This window comes from Perca fluviatilis, chromosome 7 (assembly GCF_010015445.1).
Source record: "Perca fluviatilis chromosome 7, GENO_Pfluv_1.0, whole genome shotgun sequence".
NCBI lineage: Eukaryota > Metazoa > Chordata > Actinopteri > Perciformes > Percidae > Perca > Perca fluviatilis.
The window spans coordinates 17,108,645-17,129,852 of NC_053118.1; the positions used below are offsets into that span (position 1 = coordinate 17,108,645).

At 40.8% G+C, this 21,208-nt stretch overlaps 2 protein-coding genes across 4 annotated transcripts; one reads left to right on the top strand and one right to left on the bottom strand.

The window, feature by feature from the left end:
• Window positions 1–1,231: 1,231 nt before the first annotated feature.
• LOC120562784 (carboxypeptidase Q-like) lies at window positions 1,232–20,969 on the top strand. 3 transcript variants are annotated; one of them, XM_039806667.1, is made up of 12 exons: window positions 1,232–1,392; window positions 1,875–2,019; window positions 2,207–2,357; window positions 2,603–2,818; window positions 2,978–3,094; window positions 3,187–3,394; window positions 3,468–3,675; window positions 10,593–10,704; window positions 11,401–11,492; window positions 12,085–12,180; window positions 14,884–14,989; window positions 20,280–20,969. In XM_039806667.1, the coding sequence occupies exons 3-12, from the start codon at window positions 2,207–2,209 to the stop codon at window positions 20,438–20,440; spliced, it is 1,467 nt and encodes a 488-aa protein (XP_039662601.1). In that variant the 5' UTR covers window positions 1,232–1,392; window positions 1,875–2,019; the 3' UTR covers window positions 20,441–20,969. The 3 variants fall into 3 exon arrangements, with proteins under 3 accessions (XP_039662601.1, XP_039662603.1, XP_039662600.1); XM_039806666.1 differs by lacking the exon at window positions 1,232–1,392 and adding an exon at window positions 1,437–1,735 and having other exon boundaries at window positions 20,280–20,440; XM_039806669.1 differs by lacking the exon at window positions 1,875–2,019 and having other exon boundaries at window positions 20,280–20,440.
• LOC120562787 lies at window positions 15,167–19,188 on the bottom strand. The gene is made up of 4 exons (XM_039806673.1): window positions 18,653–19,188; window positions 17,849–17,935; window positions 17,476–17,608; window positions 15,167–17,349 (listed from the first exon to the last, which is right to left on the bottom strand). The coding sequence occupies exons 1-4, from the start codon at window positions 19,109–19,111 to the stop codon at window positions 17,150–17,152; spliced, it is 879 nt and encodes a 292-aa protein (XP_039662607.1). The 5' UTR covers window positions 19,112–19,188; the 3' UTR covers window positions 15,167–17,149.
• Window positions 20,970–21,208: the final 239 nt, after the last annotated feature.

The following is a 21,208-nucleotide window of genomic DNA, read 5'->3' on the forward strand; positions in this document are numbered from 1 at the left end:
ACATCAATCTAACCCTTTTCACAGGGTGGGATGTTTACAGTGAATGTCAATGACTGCAGAGGAACGCAGAAGATTAGTGGTAGAAAACCACAGATTGGGATGTGGGCAGAGAAGTGCTGTGTTTCCACAGCGTTGATACAATACATGCCATTCACTGGACATCTTTTTGGCAACTACAATTGTTGACAAGGAGATGTGGAAATGTCAGAAGAAAACACATTGTATTAAAGTGCCCCAACAAACACTTGATAATTTGGTTTCTATTTAATGTAAGACTAAAGACAGGCAGCATAGGGAGTACTTTCTGCAATTTAATAGTCAAAGTGCAAACAAAACAGTTCATATCCAGCTGTTCTGTTTCCTTGAAATGAGGTATCTGGCTCTGCAGCAACACTATACTCTCTATTCTCTATCTGTAATAACATCTCCACACAATACTAACTACAGTACTATAATATTCTTTTAGAAATGTCAGTTTTAAAGTTCCCATGACATGGTGCTCTTTGGATGCTTTTATAAAGGCCTTAGTGGTCCCCTAACACTGTATCTGAAGTCTCTTTCCCAAAATTCAGCCTTGGTGCAGAATTAAGCCACTAGAGCCAGTCCCACAATGAGCTTTCCTTAAGATGTGCCATTTCTGTGACTGTAGCTATTGAGGAGGAGAGAGGGGGGGCAAGGTGGAGGGTGGGGGTGTGGCCTTGACCAACTGCCACTTTGCTAGTTTGAAAGCCATGATGTCTCTCTCTCATGGGTGGGCCAAATTCTCTGGGCGGGCAAAGCAGAGAAAGGGGAGGTAACCTTGCTCCTTATGACCTCATAAGGAGCAGATTCCAGATCGGCCCATCTGAGCATTCATTTTCTCAAAGGCAGAGCAGGATACCCAGGGCTCGGTTTACACCTATCGCCATTTCTAGCCACTGGGGGACCATAGACAGGCTGGGGAAACACATATTAATGTTAAAAAAACTCATAAAGTGACATTTTCATGCCATGGGACCTTTACCTAACTAACAATTTTACCATATAAAACTTTTAAGTGTTCAGTATTTGTAGCTACACCTTTGAATCGTTTAATAGATTGATTTAAATGTGTTGCATATTTCTTTCTTTTCATCAATACATTAGTTCGTGTGCAGTGTTATTTTACTGCTAACATAGACTGTATGACTGTTACACATTGATGGGGCTTTTATTGTGAAAACAATCGGGCCGGAAGTTGCCGATTGTTGATCACGCGCATAGACAGATCACGAGCACGGAAACGGTGTTTATATTCCGGGTATTCTAGTATTATATACTGTCTATGAGTATTCTATGAGAGTACTCTCAAAACTCTAAAAAAAGTATTGTAACATAACATCAATGATACCAAAGACTATCTGGGCCTGAAGGGTTCGTTTTTTTTTATATTTTATGGAGATTTCAAGTGATTACTGACGTAACGTTTCTCTCCATCCTCAGTTCGTCTTATTGTTAACGTTTGGTTGTTGATAAAAGTAAAGCTCGGTGAATTTGACTTTGCTAATAAGGCGCAACTTTAATCTTGGTGGTGTATTTGAATGGATAGCCCAACCACAACGTTGTCAGGCGTCGACTGAAAGTAAAGTTGTACAACTTGTACAGTCGACGCCTGACAACGTTAATATTAACGTAATTAACATTAGCTACTCTGCTCTCAGTGCCACAAACATTTCATTAACGTTATTAGTCAGTGGCAAAAATAAAAATAAATAAGGTAATTGCTAACGTTACAGTATTAAATCATAATTTGAAGCCAACTCTCTGGGTTTATACAAAGGAGGGTATGGCAAAGCGAGACTAATACAGCATTAACGTTACATTTTTGGTGCCTTATCGTCCTCTTTCATGTTTAGACTTGTCTCGCTGCAGCTCTCCTCGCCCCCTCTCCCAGCCCTACCCCATCAGTCAAGCCCGTTTTGCTGCCCTCCCTGTCTCTCGTCTATGAGTCTCCCTCTCCTTTGCCTTTCTTCTCTCGCCCTGCTCCTTTGACGCCCCTAGGTTGGTATTAATTTGTTTAACGTTAACTGATCTAACGTACAGTTGTTTTTTTTATCTACTTTGAAAAGTATAATTTGATTGATCAACCCCAAAGCATATTAGTGATACTGCTGCTAGTTACAGGGAATTTCCTTGTTAGAGATGACTTAAGCAGCTGTTAATCACATGCATGTGTTTCTCTCTGCAGATGGCTCAGGAAGGTGGACCGCCCTTCCTCTTCTCCCTCTTCATGTTTCTCTTCATGCTATCATCTCTGTGTGACTGTCACCCTCACTCTGCTGGGTTCATGAGGTCAACAACTGCAGCCAGGGCTGTATCTAATCACACTGCAAGGAAAGGTAATCCCAAACCCTCATGTCTTCAGACAAGTAGTAAAAGATATATGTATGCACTCTATATGTATGGAAATCAGGGTTGCCATCAATTTATTTTTAATTTGTACAAGCCATGGATTATGTGCAAATAAAATTATATAACATAGTGGCATGACTGTTTATTTATCTTCTCACTTACTCTATCTACTCAAGTGACAAAGAGAAGAGACTGTATTTACACCTTTTGGATTTTTTCTGTGTGAACCCAGTCTCAGACATAGCTACAGAGGTAGCAGGCTATGCTGATGTGGCCAAACAGATTATTGACCTGGCTGTGTTTGGAGCTGCCCAGAACCGCTCTCACAGACGGCTGGCTGACTTCACCGACACCATAGGGAACCGTGTCAGTGGCTCACACAACCTGGAGATGGCTATCAAATACATGTACAATGCTATGACACAGGATGGGCTGGACGTACATTTAGGTGAGTATGCCCTGTTATCTTTCTCCCTTGGATGCAGGCTGTGAGAAGTGTGCAATGAGGATAAATGTTTCACAAAGTAACGGATCTCTTTCAGCAATGTATTGCCCTCTGCTGAGTGTGACAGTAGTTTGCGTCCCTTTTTACCCTTTTCTTCTCCAGAGCCAGTCAAAATCCCACATTGGGTAAGAGGGAAGGAGAGTGCAGAAATGATTGCGCCGAGGGCCAAAAGTCTGGCTATACTGGGACTGGGTAGCAGTGTAGGGACACCACCTGAGGGTAAAGACCATACTATATAAAAGTATTTTAATGTCTGTCATCTGTCATCCACTCCCTGTTTACTCCTCCATGTCTCTCTGTTATCTCTCCAGGTATCGAGGCAGAGGTGTTGGTGGTTCAGTCTTTTGAGGAACTGAAGCGTAGAGCCAGTGAGGCCATAGGGAGGATTGTGGTCTTTAACCAACCATTTGTCAGCTACGGGGAGACGGTGGCTTACCGTGCTTATGGCGCCTCTGAGGCAGCCAAAGAAGGAGCTCTGGCCACACTCATTCGATCTATTACTCCTTTTTCTATTAACAGGTATCCATCCATCCATCCATCCATCCATCCATCCATCCAATCGTATGTCTCTGTCACGTCTCTCCATCTCTAGTCCCCACACAGGTTGGCAGGACTACCAAGCTGGAGTGAAGCGCATCCCTTCAGCCTGCATTACTGTGGAGGATGCTGAGCTGATGTGGCGTATGGCACAGAGAGGGCAGAAGATCGTGGTCAGACTCACAATGGGAGCCAAGACTCTGCCGGACGCTGACTCCTTCAACACAGTTGTTGAAATAACAGGCTGGCAACACCCTGAGCAGGTAGACCTTACACTCCCATCACAGACACCTGCCTGTCTGACTTATTTAAAGGGGTGATAGAATGCAAAACCGATTTTACCCTGTCATAGTTGAATAACGACAGTTCGGTGGGTAGATAGGACATACATAGAAGCTCAAAGTCCCACTGACACCCCTTTACTATGAAAATCTCATATTTTGAAACTGCCGCTGAAAACGGGCGAATCCCAATAAAGCTGAGTTGCTTACGCAAGCATCTCAAAATCCGGAACCTTAAGAGAACAGTCACGCCCCAACATTTACATAGGCTACACAACTGACCTGAGATCAGGTAGTCTTCTGAATCTAGCTAGGTCACGCAGATCTCTGCTATTCCATTACAAAATTCACTTCTGAAACTTTTTTATGCGAGAAATCAACCATATAAAGCTCAAATATGGGCCGCTTTACGAAAAAGGATGGCTAATTGCAAATTTTCTCCGACTGTGTGTCGGAGTTTAGTGCCGGTGTTGCACCGTAAGCTGTGACCCATCAGGAAGTGTGACCGCAGAGGGCGCTGTTGCACATCGTCTGCTCGTGTGTGCTAGACAATGGAGGGCGAAAAAGAGCGCGTACGCAAACGGAGTAAACATTAATACATTACGTCCACGGATGCGAGCTGTATGATTATTCGCGATTTGTTATTGCTTCCTAAGGAGAAAAAGTAAACCGCTGTTTATCTGAAAGTAAATAAAATATATTAAGGTACATTTTCTCTGAAATTTAACATGTATTTCTTTGTGACTGCATGCACATGCATGCACAATTACATTTGTAATAAGCACATTGGCTAAGTTGTCAGAATGTGTGACCCCACTGTAACTGCTTAATAAAGGAGTTAAACTTAAAAATATTGTTTGGGGTAGTTATGTCATGTCTTCACACTAATCTGGACCCATGTTTTCTTATTTGGAGTCATCACAGAGCCAGTATCTCAGAGGTCACCATATATGACAAGTAGCAGCTGTCAGAATGTGTGACCCCACTGTAACTGCTGAATTAATGAGTCAAACTTCAAAATATTGTTTGGGGTTGTTATGTCATGTCTTCACACTAATCTGGACCCATATTTTCTTATTTGGAGTCATCACAGAGCCAGTATCTCAGAGGTCACCATATATGACAAGTAGCAGCCGTCAGAATGTGTGACCCCACTGTAACTGCTGAATTGATGACTCCAAATAAGAAAATATGGGTCACAGCTTACGGTGTAACACCGGCAGCTGGCCGCGGAGCCCCTTAGTGCAGTATCCACAAAGGGTGACTTTGCCCTGGGTATGGAGCCCAGCAGGCTGCCGCTTTCTCGTCAGACTGTGTGGAGCTCCTAAAGTCCGACACGTCTTACCAAATTTGCAATTAGCCATCAAATTTTGTAAAACGGCCCATATTTCAGCTTTATATAGTTGATTTCTCGCTTAAAAAAGTCTCAGAAGTGAATTTGGTAATGAAACATTGCAGTGTCTGGAATATGAGATTCTGTCGCTTCTCTAATGTATGTGTATTGGGGATTCGCTCAACCAATCAGCACGCGTCTCTAATATGTGCGTATGGCAAGTCGCTCAACCAATCAGCGCGCAGCTCATCTAAATATTCATGACCATTTTCAGCCCAACCAATGTTACATACCCCATTAGGAGACCATAAGGAACAGTGTGAAATACCCTATATAATCATTCTATCACCCCTTTAAACTATTTTGGTGGGCCTTTTAAATGAATTGTGTGAGAAACAGATGACCCAAGAAGGACTCTATTATTATGTTCTTGTCTCTCTCTTAATTAGTCTCTCTTTTCCTCGGTTTGGTGGGGCGAGGAGAGAATGGTGTAACCTCTTTTTTTGCCGACTCCAGATAATCCCAGAGCTGTTTAGTCGGCCTTTTTTTTTGTGGGTGGGTGTGATCTGATCTTTCCAAAGAAGTGCTGAGGCTTAGTTGGAAATTCAACTTTCAGTCGGTCAGTATAAATTATGTTTTAATGGAAAGAAAGCATTTCGTAAGAAGACTATTGATCTGTTAGTTATGTGTTTTTGGATGTGTTTTTAATTTTTAGTTTTTTTATTTCTAGGATCTTGGAAATTCTCAAGAAATGTCCCCGCCTTGGCTTCCTATTTTCATGAATTCCCAAACTAGGACAAATTGGAAATTAGTTATTTGAATTTACAACAAGCCAGACATTCCTGCATTTTTCACAGATCACAGCATTTTTTCTATTGGCGAGTCTAAACAACTTAACTTAAATTACAGGCCTGCTGAAATGAACCTATCCTTTGATTATACCAGCAGAGTTGTGGTTTGTGAACACACATGAATGTAAACATGCAGAATGACTATTAAAACCTGCAGTCATTCCTTGTATAGTATTTTGTAAAGTAAAACTAGTATGCTGTGTAGAAAACTGGAGTCAATGGGGATCCACAATGTTACTTAAAGGGATATTTCACTGTTGGAAAGATGAATATATCTTTAAATTGGGTCACTTATGTAGTAGAAATGTGAATTTTCTTTAGAAATTGGTGGCTTCTAGGCCGAGAAAAGCCAGAAAATGTGTTTTTGGTTCATGTGGATGAAAGACACCAAATCCCAGAATGTACTTGTTTCGCTGGTTTTGCGTCTAATCCCAAGCCACGCCTACCGTTTACAGACAGACAGACAGACAGACAATGAGAAAGTTAACTCAACTCTAGTGTGTTTTATTGTCATTTCAACCATACACACAAAACAACGTTTCACTGTGGCTCAAGTGGTTACACATTTAAAATATATAAAAACGACATACGAAACTACATTTAGTGCACACACATTATAAGCTCTGTAAAGTTCTGCTAACGCATAGCTACTAGCATTAGTGCTTGGTGGGCTGTAAACACTGAGTATAGCTAAACACAGCCGTAAATTTGCGTGGAATGTAGAATGGTCAGCATTTAACAGTCACAAACTCCACCAGCAGTTAGCAGTTAGTTGGATACAAGCACCCCATTTCTGCACCAGGCAGTCCGTGTTAACACAGCCCACCTCCACTAGCTAGTCTTACCCGGTGACAGAGCAGCCGGCCTGGTAGCTGGATAGTCCGGTACACTGTTGTTCAGCAGTGTTTCCACAACAACAAAAACACAGAAGTCTCTGAACTTGTGTTGGGAGTTTCGTTGAAGTTGGATGTATTCCAGTTTGTTGTCTAATGAGCGGACACTTGCAAGCAGGATTGATGGAACAAGTGGCCGGCTAACGTTAGCTTTCCACCGGCACACTCGTTCAACGTTCCCTGCTGATGATGTCCCTTTACCGGCCAGATGCATCGAGTAACACCGCTGGTATCCATAGCCCGCGGGCGAAACTCGCAAAGTGTGTGGAGTATTCCGTCTGTAATAAAGTGTCCTGCATATTCTCCGATCTGTACCAATGTATCCCGGTGGTACACGTGTGCGGTAGTTTGAATGCACATAATTGTTGTTCTAAAATTTCCTTTGGGATGAATAAATCTATCTATCTATCTAACAGTTTCTGCTGAGAAGCTAAGCCAAGATTCAAGATGGCTGACGCTCGTTTTTGCTTCGGCAATCTCTGGGAAAAGATGACAGTCCAACCCCCTATGGGCTGGTTGAAAACATGCGGAAGTAGCTCCTAGTACTGGCTGTAGTCCATTGCCTCTGGGCAAAAATCTTCAGATGACGCAAAAATCGTTGTTTTACGTCATTGGAAGTATTATATATGTATTATACACAATACAGAGATCTCTCGTCTCAGGGTGACATGAGGGAGGGAAGCACGGTCATTAAAAAATACTACCGTGTTTCTGCTGATACAAAGCTTAATGCTAAATCGGTGAAGTATCCCTTTAACAGGGTGATTTACCTGAAAATAGGATAAAATGATCTGATTCCAGCATGCATTGTATGAAAGGTTATGTGCACCATAGACAGACACCTAAGTACAACGTATAGTTACCACTTCAACTATTAGATTTGTCAATCATAGAATAAGTTGGCAAAATATGCCCTGCCTATCACTGCGCAGAGCAAACACATTACCTGACCCAGCTTGCAGCTCTGCATTGCAGTGTCACACATTGTCACACACAGGTCGTTAGCACTATATGTGGGTAAGGACCAAGACACGTCTAGCAGGTAGAACCTGAGAAACGGACAAGGTGCTGCTGCACAAATCTCCAAATGCATACTTCTCTGTTTGTAGAGGAGGCAGTATGATTGGAAAAAAAAAACTACTAATGCTTCTGTCTTCAGTGTACAGGGCTGAAACGATACATTGGGCTCAGGATACCAGATGTGGCATGCTCAGCACCAAGGCACATGTTGCCCACTGTTACAGTTAGAACTAGTGGGCCAGATTTAACTTGGAATCCTTGGAAGAAACTGTCCTGATGCATTTTACTGTCTACTCAAAGCTGTTGGTCTGTCTGAATAAAAGTGGAAGAGAAGCAGAATCATAATTTCCCATCTAGTCGGGTTGAACGAGCATGTCCTAAATAGCTGAACAGGGTATGTAAATTGCAGCTGCACTGATTTGTGAAGATGAGTGGTAAAACCTGTGTGAACCAAACTGCAGCATAGCAAGAAAACGGGGGAGAAGCTTCTCGTCAGACTTGACCAAACTGAATTAACCTTTTCTATTTGCACGTATCGCACGCCTGAAACCTGTGTGGAATTTCCACAGTGTCCTCTGTGAATCATGATGTTTGTACTGTATATAGGTGGAGGTTGCCTGGAGCATGAGTCAAGTTATTGTTGTTAAGGAAGTGTGCATTTTGCATTTGAGACCGAGGCATATGTACAGTTTGTAATATCTGACAAGATATGTTTTTTTGGCAGATGAAGGTGGATGGTGTTTGCACTGGGAATTTCCCAGGAGTGTGAACATGAACAGTATGTGCGTAAGCCTTTACTCCATCTCAGCTTCTTCAACCTGCAAATACAAATATAAGATGACCAAACACAAGATTCCTGACTTTTTTTGCTAACAGAGAACACAAACTTAGTTTGTATAGTATTATTATGTCCAATATATTTCAGCAATTACCAGTGTGTGTAATTCAAGTGAACTCCGTTCTCGACAGCAGTCCCTCTGGTTTAATTTGTGGGGGAAAAGTTGTGCTAACTGAAGAACAAATCAGGAGACATGGATTTGAGGAACTTCGCTGATGTAAGCTGTTACTATTCTGATCTGGGAAACATAGTTTGGTCGCTCATTATAGAAAAGGGAAATGAAACACATGGCATGGTTGACATCATTTCTGGCTCTGTGACTTTGTGCTTTAGCTGGCAGTAGCAGCAGTAGTGGTTGGAGTGTGTGCCCACATTCATAGAAAAATGGGTATAGTGAGTCATTTCCACAGTTTAGCCTTTCAAAGCCAAGTCATAGTCATCTGAGAGTGATAAGTTGCTGTTTTTTTTTTATTCCACCCACTTAACTTGCCTTTTTAAATCAAAATGTCCTGATGTGTAGGCTTTCTGTTTATGGTTATGGCTAAAAACACAAATCATGTTGCCATTTTCTATTCCCATCTAAACTACAGGTCACTGAACCACATCTAAACATATTTTTCATACTTGGTTGATCTCTCTTCATTTAAACTACCGTAGTTAACTACAACATATTTAGTTGTAACACATTGTAAAAACCGGGTTCTCCTTCTACATAAACAACATGAAATCAACGAGATGGTTAACTATTCCTGCTACAGATTTCCTCTCTAGAGTCCTCGCTCCGAAGCGAATCACCTTCACTCTCTCACTCACTCTACCACACACTCCACACGCATGCCGGCCCTGCTATTCTCGTAGAAGAGATCGACGCACACACCAACGCACAAGTATAAACTTCCGGTCACTTATGTAGGCTACGGCGAAAGCTCTGCGTGGAGCCTCCGCACAACCATGAATCAGCCTTAAGACAACTAGTCGGCAATAGTCGGGTAGCTGTACCCCTCAGTAAAAAGAGTACAACAAAAATGATCCATGGTGAGTTTTAATACATATGAATGATCTGTTATTTCAACACTGCAGGTGGGCTGAATTATTACAAGCCTAGTGTGTTTATGAGCAAATTCCGACCCAACGACTGGATTGTAAAAACCCTGATGCATGCCTTAGCCTGTCTTTACTAAATGTGTATGTATGTTTTATATTCCCAGCTGATGTACGGTATTCCTATGTCATGCTAAAAGCATTTAAGCGTGTAGAGTACACACTATTAACATTTGTGATTACTGATAGGTTTCATTTATAACGAGCCTACAGGAGAAACACTTGCTCTCGTTTTAATGGTAGTGTGGCCTCTGGGTTATTGTCCGGACTGGGCTGGCTCAGGTCAGAAAATGTTTTGTAACCTGGAACCTCAGGTCAGGATCATCCCGCTGACCGGAATCCCACCCCTTAAAATTCCTGGAAATGGGGATGTTACTCTGAACTTTTTCTGAAGATGTTGTCTTAGTTTTCCTGTTTTTGTAAGTCTGTTTGTCCTTACTGATAAAAAGCAATTTTTCATTATGAAAGCTGAGTCATATTATTATTAGGGATTTTCCACCTTTATTTGATAGGACAGCTAGGTGAGAAAGGCATGCAGGAAATTGTCACAGGTCAGATTCGAACCCTGGACCTCTGCGTCGAGGCATAAACCTCTCAGTATTTGTGCACCTGCTCTACCCAATGAGCCAACCTGGCCACATACTGAGTTATATTTGAAGCATATTGTGTGTATATGTGTTTGTGTGTGCTTTAATAAATTGTAGACAAGATATGGGTCAGAGAGCGTTATCGGATTCTATTCTCTAGCACTTTGATTTAGATCAGACAAATGGTCGGGTTGCATGGATACGTACCTAGCAAAAGTTTCCCATCTCAGTCTCTTATTTCCATGTTTATATCTCTTTATCTGTCCAATCTGCTAGGTTGTCTTACTGAGCGGCCATTTGGACAGTTGGGATGTGGGCCAAGGCGCCATGGATGACGGAGGTGGAGCCATGATTTCCTGGGAAGCCCTGTCACTTATCAAGGACTTAGGTAATATAGACACAGACATACCATATAGACACACACACATATACAGTGCATGATGCTTCACAGATGAACTTTCACAGAATTAAACATTTACATACTGTAGAATTGGATGTAGAAAAAAAGTATACAGATGGCAGCAAGCTTACACAAGCTTAAAAACAAACAAAGTCAAGTTAGTGATTTACTAAGTGACTTTACAGTACCACTCTTAACAGTTGGTAGAACAGTGTACAAAAGTAAAATATAGTAAAGCTCCATGAACGAGGGAGTAAAACATGTTCTATACTGATGCTTTAATAAACTTCAACAGCCAGTTGGTGAATATCTTGACGAGTATCCCATTCCAAACTTAGGGACAAGTTACAAAACAATTCCTCAGACTATAAACAGTAATTTCCTTCAACTGTTTGTAGAGGAACAAGAACACGCATAATTAGGAAACAGGCTCGGATATGCAGTACATTATTGTTATGGAAAGAATGCAACTGAATAAACCTATAGTGGGACAGTTTCATCCAGCCAAGTGCACAAGGTCCAGTTATGAAAATGTTTTTTAGTCAGAAATACAGTAAACTTTAGAATGTATTACAAGTTCTAAAGAAAATTTGCAGCATTTTCATCAGGCATTTGGAGCTGTAATATCTATCATTCCTTATATATTTGTTGCTTTGTGTGTTCATTTAAGTCTATATCGTCCAGGTTTGCGTCCGAGGAGAACCCTGCGAACAGTGCTGTGGACAGCTGAAGAGCAGGGTGGAGTCGGAGCGCAGCAGTACTATAATCTACATAAGGTACTGTCTGCTTTTACTGCAGTAGTACCTAATAAGAAACACACTATAAAAGCAGTAAAGCATATTATTCCTGCTAGTAAGAATCAAGAAGGGTCAGACCACACTGTGAAAGTATAGGAGTGTAGAAATGTACTTCCAGTGAATTGGACAGGATAGCTACCACATTTTTCTCTGTAAGAAGGATCTAAACAGCAATATATTGTCTTACAGTTTTCTTTTTTTGTGACTTTGGCTGCTTACCACCAAGCCTTGACCCATAATAAACTACACTCTTAAAAACAGAGGTACAAGTTTTGTACATTTGATGTTTCGTACCAAACTAAATACTTTCACTAGTGTACTTCCCCACTCCCCAGTGGACTGTCCAGTTCTTACATTCGATATATAATTAGAATTTAAACTGCCTCAGTTAGATAAGGCAGCTGTATCAGCAACTCCCAGTGATTGGTGGAGTCATATTGACTGAAGCTTGTATTGTTTTTAATCATTCAAACACAGCTTGGATTGTTTTTTTATGTGTCCATGCTCTCTCTTGATCTCTCTGTTCTTTCACCTCCTCTATCTGCTCTGTCTCCTTCCTCTCCCCACCCAGGTGAACATGTCCAACTTTGATCTGGTCATGGAGTCGGACTTGGGGACATTTACCCCGGTGGCTCTGCAGTTTACTGGCAGTGATGCAGCACGAAAGGTAGGATTGAAAACACAACAGTGTCACACAATTAACAGTATTTAAAAAGTAACGATTCTCCAAATCCATGATTTGATTACACCTTTGATATAAAGTAACTGTGGAACTTTTAAAATTTCTTTCGCTGTTGTTAAAATGAACATAGTTCCTTGTATGAATTTCTTAAGAACAATGATCCCCTTACCCCCACCAATACATTTTTGGAAGAAACTTGATACCGTAATCCGGCAGTATATTTGCAATAATAAACAACCTAGGTTAAAATACTCTACCCTGCAACGTACCACAAACACGGGAGGCCTGGCCCTCCCCAACCTTAAAGTATATCACAGAGCCTTTCAGCTACGGGCCCTCAGAGTTTGGATGGACCCCTCATCTACAGTTCCATGGAGAGAACTGGAAGTCTAAGACTGCAAGACCTTGCCTTTGCAGGTGTGTGTCCAAAAAGGTTTATGCTAGCCTATGGCCCTATTATCACCAACACATTGACCAACTTTAAACAGGTGGAGGAGCAACTATGTTACACCAATAACTGGCATTTGAACACCCCAATTTGGCACAACATACACTTAACGTCTGGTAACAGACCCTTTGTTTGTAACCAGTGGAGTGACCGAGGTATTTATACTCTAGACCAGCTATTCAATGATGAAGGTATGTTAAGTTTTGAAGACCTGAGAGCTAGCTTTGAGGTCCCTAAGACATCCTTCTTCCTTTATCTTCGCTTAAGATCAGACCAAAATGTTATGGAGTGCCATGGGGGAACAGTCTTGAGACGCACCCAATCGTTAAATGGCTTGTTGATTCTCCGGTGAGAGGATTAGTGTCCGGGATTTATGCTAAACTGATGCAAGTATCCGTAGGAGAACTCCCAATATTAAAGAAATGGGAGCGAGAGCTGAGCCCTGAGGGCAACGTAATTAATTGGGAGACAATTTGGGACAACATTTCCCACTGTTCCAAGAACTCAAATCACCAGCAGATCCACTTCAGCATATGCCATAGGACATATTGGACTCCTCAGAAGAGATACGTCTCTAAAGTCATTCCTACTCCCTATTGCATGTTCTGTCAACCTGAACAAACTGGAACTTTCCTGCATATGGTCTGGGAGTGTGAACAGGTGCATGAGGTTTGGAATAAAACAACATCAATAACATCTGATGTGATAGGATGTCGAATTCCTACTGACCCGATTGTTTTGTTACTTAATGATGACTCTAAATTACACCTACTTGGGAGACAGAAGAAAATTTGGCTAGCTGGCTCAACCGCAACCAAGAAAATGATAGCTCAGTGCTGGCTCCCTACCCCCCCCCCACTCGCTTTGTATAAAACAGTGGTTGGCGTACTTCCTGGACATAGTTATGCTCGAGCTCTCTACAGCAAGGATTAACAAAGCCAAGTCATCGACTATAGACCTATGGAGAAACACAGCAGCACAAGTATCAGTCCTGGTGACCACAACACCACAATAATTAGAGGAGAGCGACTAGGCAAGGTGTGATTTCTGTTTTTGTTTCTTGTATATTGGTTTGTTTTGTTTTCCTCGAGACCGCAGAGGGTGGGGGGTGTGAGAAGGTTTTGGTTCTTGTTCAAGTGCATTTATTTGTTCTGTATGTTGTATGTTAAAAATATAATAATAAAAAAAATGATCATAAAAAAAACTGTTTAATTGTCCATCTGATGATCATAAAGGACCTGTAACAGCAAACAAGACTAATTATAGTCTATAATATTTCACAATGCGAGACGTGGTTGGACGTCGGTGGCCTACATGAAATGAAGTCCCCCTTCCATTTAGTGCCCAGTATTTATTTCTTTTCAGTCCGTGTTTGTGTTATCTTACTATTTTCTCATTGTCCCCCTGTAACGTTACTTGTGTAAAGAAACCGTGACAGTGACCCCCAGTATAGCTCACGATACATCCAAAGTAGGCTAAGTTACCGTATTCAACACTTGAAATGCAACGATGCATCTGTAACGTATTTTCTTATTGTAAAGGAATAATTTTCTGTCTTGAGCAAAATATTCATCGCGACTATATGACCTCCCGGTAACGCTAACTCAGTAACACAGTGGGTAATACAGCACCGTAAGGAAAAGATCTTTATGACAGCAGGTGTGGTAAAAACACTACTGCTTTTGTCCAAAGCGGCCATTAGAATCAACACAAATTTTTTACCTACAGTATAGCCACTTTAAAGGTCACGTTTCTTTTTTTTTTTTTTATGCCATGCTATGCTATGCCAGACTATAAACTCTTGATTTGTAAATAATCAACAGATCATTGGTTTTAATTCTTTAAAAAAACAAGAGACTACATGGTATCAAGTGTGCTATAATAATAGCCATATTTTTTCTGGAATGTACCACACAACATGGTTGTATTTAAATAATTAATGTTAATTGCTGATCCTGCCTTTAATTTCGATAATTGATAGCTCATTTCGTTTGATTTCAATTTAGAATTGAAATTGTGACACCCCTAGTACTTAATCAGGCTTGAATTCTGCAAAGCACAGATTCTGCAAGGTGTCAGTCCAGTGAATGTGCTGTTTTTCTTGCATCTAATCCGAGAGGCCATGTAATGTAAAAAATAAGACAGTGCATGTTGGAATTCCACCCCATGTTTAAAAAGCGCTGGTGTATAACTGACTGTGCGATGAGCTGAAAGCACTAAGCTGTGTACGTTATCAACAGGTGATGACAGAAGTGGTCAAACTGTTGGTTCCCATTAATACGACCAAACTGGAGGCACATGGAGAAGGGACAGACATCTCACCATGGATGCAGGCAGGAGTACCAGGTTAGTTGAATAAATAGGTTTTATCTGTCTGTCTGTAACTAGCAGCAAATGTTCATGATAGGATAATTGGGCACACTAAAATTAATTTTATATCAACTTAAGAAATATGCTTAACCTGGTTCAACATCATTTTGTGTCTGTCGTAAGCACACAATTAAAATATGAAGAAACCCGTCCTTATTTCTGTGGTTTTGGTTTTAATAACATCTTTGAAAGTGCTGTTTACACTGAATCACATCCTTGTGGCTGAACTATGAACATAAAACAGAATAGAATAGGGAAGTGGGGGCAGATATTAGCTTTAAATGGAATTTCTTTGAAAACTGAATTGAAACTGACTTTCTTCTAGTTTAGCAGTATAAGTGAGAGACTGGAAAAAGCAATAACAATATAGCTAACTTTTTTGCAACAGATGGAACCTTCACCAATGCTGTGCTTAATATCTGAGTATGTTTCTTTCTTTGTGGCTTTGCTAAAGCTGTAGTGGTCCAAACATCCTCTCTGTCTGGTTTTTGTAGAAGTGAAATTGCAATATACACAGAAAGACTGTGGTAAACCTTTTAGACGAGGGACTGAAAAAAACTTTAAACATTTCAGTGCATAACAAGGTGCCACAAATGTTCCTGCTTTAAAGCAACAGCAAGGTGAATTATTGGAAGGAGGATAGATTGCTACAGTATGTGGATACAGTGACAGTCTTCCATTATCAAACATGTAACATTTCCAAGCTGAGGGTGTGGTGCCTTGCGCAAAGGCACTTGTAAGGTAGAACGACTTCTGCAGGACTTTATTTGTTCTTCAATTTAGTGATGTTTTCACATTCCTGGAACTTTTTTTTTTATTGTTTATTTACCTACAGACATCTGTAATAAATAAATTTAAATGATTAGTGCTTTTCCCTCAAACAGAACCAAAATAATTCTGTTTGTCAATATAATGTCCCCTATAAACCAAGACGATTAACAATGAGGTATTCTTGACCACAATTGTCACACTGTCATAGTAAAAGATATCTTGAAGGATTAAGTGGTAAGAGTTGTAGATTTGGCCAACATTCCATCGTTATTTGACACTGACAAAATAATTGCAGTAATGTTTTATCAACTAAGAAGGAGTTAGCGGTATCTAGATTGTATGTAAAGTATTGAATACTGTATATAAAAGCCAGAATTTTTTCCAAGCCATTTTCTTTTTACTTAAGAGAAGATTAACCAATATGTTCATTACTAGATGTCTTATTATACCATTTATGCCAAATCATTGAGGATGCCACCTCTTCCAAAACATTAATAAAGTGATAAATTTGATTAGTACAGATTTGATAGAAAAAACTGTATTATTTAAAGGGAATGGGGAAGGTGTCTAGTTTAAAAAAAAACTCAGTTTAACTTCTAGGCAGGAGGGATTGCTGATTAAATGGGAGCTTGTTAGGTAACTTTTTTTAAACATGTGAGCTAAATCTGTTTAAACCTATTTTCCATTATGCCACATCAATATTTTCAAATGTATTATGTTTTAAGTTTCTTCAGTGATGCTTTAGTAGCGCATGCTAAGTGGCTTTTGGCTGATTTTAGAGTACATACTCCAGTTGGGTGTTAACCTGCTTTATAAAGTGATTTATTTGAGCCTTGTGTCCTTGATTTAAATAGGTAATGAAGGGGCCTCTTCCCAGTTCCTGACCCAAATTTTTCCAGTAGCCTGCTTTTATATTTATTACAGATGCCTTCCTGTTTCATTATCATCCTGATATTGTTGCCAACTACACTTTTTTGCATTAGGACCTTTTGAGTATTAAACTCAACTTTACTTAGTGGAAGTTAAATAAATCTGAATTAAAACTGTGAAAATAGTAGAAGTGAAATCACATTCTATTCTGAAAGACATCATGGTATAACATGTAAAAGAGGAACTGAAAAGAAATAGAACACAACAATATGTGAACCTTCAGCCAGACAGACCACAAACACATCTCCCTTTTTAAAGCAGTGACCGAACAGGAGAATCAGTTGCCTCAAGTTAGGAGCAGCTGAGGGCTTGGTGCCTTGCGCAAGTTCTCAGCAGTCTTTATTGTCCCATTCACTAATCTGTCATCCACCAACTCCTCTCCATGAGAAGGTGAAAAGAGACCGCTAGCCCACGACAGTGACTGAGTCCACAGACTCATGTTGAGTCCTCTGGTTCATGAACGGCCACAGACGAGCTGGGTTCTGAAGGGCCTTCCTCCTCGTCTGTAAGGCTGAGTCGAGGTCTCTTGGATGGTCTCTTTACTAATGTTGGTTGTAGGAGCAGTAGTGGACTGTCCAAGGGGAAGGTGTCGGTCCACACACCGCAATCTCTGCTGGGCATCTTCACCTGGGTAGCTTCAATGCACAGACAAAGAAATAAATGATTCTGTCAGTTGTGTCTACAATAGCTAAATGAATGAGCAGACTCTATTTTAGTAAGTAAAAGCAAAATATGACTTGATCACATGTAGAACTACAAACCTTTACTTCGAAAGGGATTCTGCAGAGTTTGCATGGATAGCTGTGTGCCGACCGATTTTATCTTCGGGGGGTCAGTCTGGGAGGCTACGTGTCTTACAGGAGGCAAAATTCGACAGGAACTGTCAGCGGTGCCCTAAACAGCAACACAGGGAACAGCAACACTTTCATTATCACAAATATTTCAAACAACAGGCTTAACAGTGTATTTATTTGGGGGTATTTTTAATGGCAGATTTGGTGCACTAGTGAGTATTGACAGCAGCAGGAAGGTGTACGAGGGTTTGACTCTTAATAAAAATGCCAGTCGCTGGAGGGGTCAACAGTGCAGTGTGAACAGTACCTTGGGAATATCTACTATAGTATTCTTACTTACAGGTTTGGGTTTCACACTTGGGTCTTGCACAGTCTGGATTGATCCTCCCTTGTTGAGCCCTAATTCTGAAGCACAATTGACTTTTTCCTGTGGTTAGGAAACACAAAATACTACCAATAAACTGCACCATTTCTCTTGGATTTTTCAGATCCTTTGGTAATACATGAACGCTCACTATTTCTCCTTTTGCAATTTTGCAACCGAAAACACGACTGTTATCGTTTTGAAAATAGTTAAACTAAGCTTGAAAAATACCAATATGTAGCTACACCTGGCTTATTTCCTCCGTTACCCGAATTCTTATTGTATATGGATACCCATTGCTTCACCCTAGCACCCCAGAAGATGATGGGATTAGTTCCTTAGTTATGGGACGTATGAAACCCTGGCTGATATCAGTGTTTTGGTACTGCTGCAGAGGGGTCGTCGACTAGAAATAAAGCTAAAAAATACCCAATGTTTATCATAATGAAAGAACTAGAAAGATATAAGCCAGCAGACTGTATCCGCTTATATAAATGACTTTTGATACTATTTTTTCCTCTGTGGAGGGCAGTAATTCACGTAAAAGAAGAGGAAAAAGTAAGACGAAGAGTAGAAAAAGAAAAGCTATGAGAGCGAGCCTTATATACTGTCTATGGAGCGAGCAGCAGCACATGGGACAAGTTTGAGCCAGCGCTGGAGAATAGCAGTAACGTCGTTAGCTGCTGGGAGCTAAACAACAGGCACATGTTGCAGACAATATTGCATGCAGTCCTTCTACACAAATAGGTTGACTGAGACACACGCTGAGCATGAAAATACCGTAGTCGCTGCTGGAGTCAATGCTGTGTCGGGTACCACAATATCATCAGGTTCTGATTTCACATTTGGGTCCATGATGGATGTATTAACAGAACGGTCTCGCACAGTCGGGATCGATCCGTCCTGCTCCTCCTCGAGCCTTAATTCTGACGTACTTCCCGCTTTGAATTGACCCGCAGGTTGTGATCCTGAATCTCCAGAATGGCCCAGCAAAGTGGGAACTGACCCTTCTATCAGCATTAACTTTTGCGAAAATCCAGCCTTGACCTGTGCCCAGTTTAGGAAGCAATGCGCTTCAAAATGAAGGTAACACAAATAAAGGTAGGGGCCTTTGTACGTCTGCTGAACCGTGGTAAACATGAATTTGAACCACTGATTCTTCACTGAGTCTTCCTTCGGTAAGCCATACAAATGGTATTTACTTTCGCAATCAAAAAAACAGCGCCTTTTTCTCAACATGGCAATATCGCTGACAAACTCTTCTCCGCGCCCTGTTGGCTCAAATGGTACCCCAAGATTCGCAAAAGTCGCGAGATGTTTGAGGTTGTTGTTTAGGATAGGTCGTCGGGCAGCGAGTCTCGCGAGAGTTTTCGCAAATACAAATCGGACCTCTCCATGGATGTATTAAGCATTGACATATATATAAGGTATTAATGCCAAGGCCAAAGACTATTAATATGAAGGGCCTAGGGGCTTTCAGAACATACTACTGATATCATGTGACGGATAATGTGACACTTGCACGCAGGTGGACTATTGAACTATTTTTGTGACTTCTGAAGCTACGTAGTAGTCTTATTTAGGGCCTTCATATCAAAGGGGGTAAATACATATGCATGCACCACTATTCATTTTACTGTTTTGTGTGTGTGTGTGTGTGTGTGGGCGGGCGGGCGGGCTTATGGTGAGGAGGTAGGATAAGGAAAGGGTCTCACATAGTGGTAGTCAGGTGGAGGTGGGGGCAGACAGATGAATGGTTAACAATGGATTCCAAAATAGTGCAAGAGGTTCTGAATGTGAAACTGGTATCCTTAGCATCAATCAGCTTAAAAAAACATAAAGCAAAGAGCTGGCACCAGGACCAGGATAAAGGGTAAGAATGGATGCCATCTGGACTCAAGACAACAATGATCACCTGCCATGGTAAAAAAGGTTGTCTATGCCACCTCATTGCTATTAAAATAATGATTAATTCCTAATACATCAGCAAACCTTAGCAGGCCAGACAGTCTAAAGAACAAGTTAAGCAGATTGAAATAGAAACATCATCACAAAGAGAAGTGAAATTGTATCAACACGTAGACTTCTTCCTTCTCTCTTTACCAATTTCTGAGTATTTAGTTGCTTTGGTTGTTTTCCACATGCTAGGACCGGAAAACCCCAACCTCTATGATAAGTTATTGGTAAAAGGAATTGAACCACTCCTTATATTAGTCAGACCCACATAACCCTTATGCAGACAAATGGTGGAGGATTACACCAGTTGCAAAAATGTTGTTTCTTTAATGTTGTATAATGTAATGATTTTGAGTGCAGGATTGTTTGAACAGTTGACTCTACAACATGTAACGTTTAGTGGAGCAGTTACTATTTTATACATTTTTTTCCTCCTCCATCTCTCATCCAGGTGCTAGCCTCCATGTAGCAGACAATCGGTACTTTTGGTTCCACCACAGTGAAGGTGATACCATGACTGTTCAGGACCCTCAAGCCATGAATCTTTGCTCAGCATTGTGGGCCGTGGTGGCCTATGTCGTAGCAGACCTACAGGACATGCTGCCCAGGTAGCCAGTTAGCACACAGGATGCTGAGCCTCCGCCCCCAGTGAACAGGAAGACCGGATGATGACTATGAACAGCTGGACTGGTTGATTCCAAAACACACTGTCAAATCCAATTTCTTTTCTTTTTTTTAAATGTATTTAGAAAAAAATTGAAATTCAGTTATAAAATCTTTACAAATTGAATGTTAGTTGTCCATTGTTTTTACAGTCAATGGACAAGACCAAGAACATTAGAATAGTGGACTTTCTCAGGTATTGTTTGTCTTTATGCCTTGATATATAATGTGCTGCAAAATCAAATAAGCAACAACAGTGGACTCATAAATGTGTTGAGAAATTAAGGAGCTGTTCAAATTTCCAGTGTTAAAGAGAATAACAACCTTATCTTTAAAAGATGCAGGTTTATGTTTTTTAGAAATTAGAAATATTAGGAAACATTCTTCCTAATGACACATTTACAGTGTTCTTTGAGATTTTACATTGCAGTGTTGCAATATGATCAATAAAGTATTAATCACTGCTTTACCCCTTCACCCCGATCTGCTCTTCCGCCTTAATATGTTTTAATTTTGCTGATCGTGTAATTTCTTTGATGGAAGAAAGAGGAATATGACAGATGAGACTTATTATACATCTAGTCCATGGAAAGGGGAAAAAGGAATGTTGAAGCAGGAGGTGGCATCATACAGAGGAGAGGAAGTATAGAGAATTCATCATTTTTGACATCCCAATTTAGCACACCCACACACAGACAGCTGGGACCTCTCTGCCCG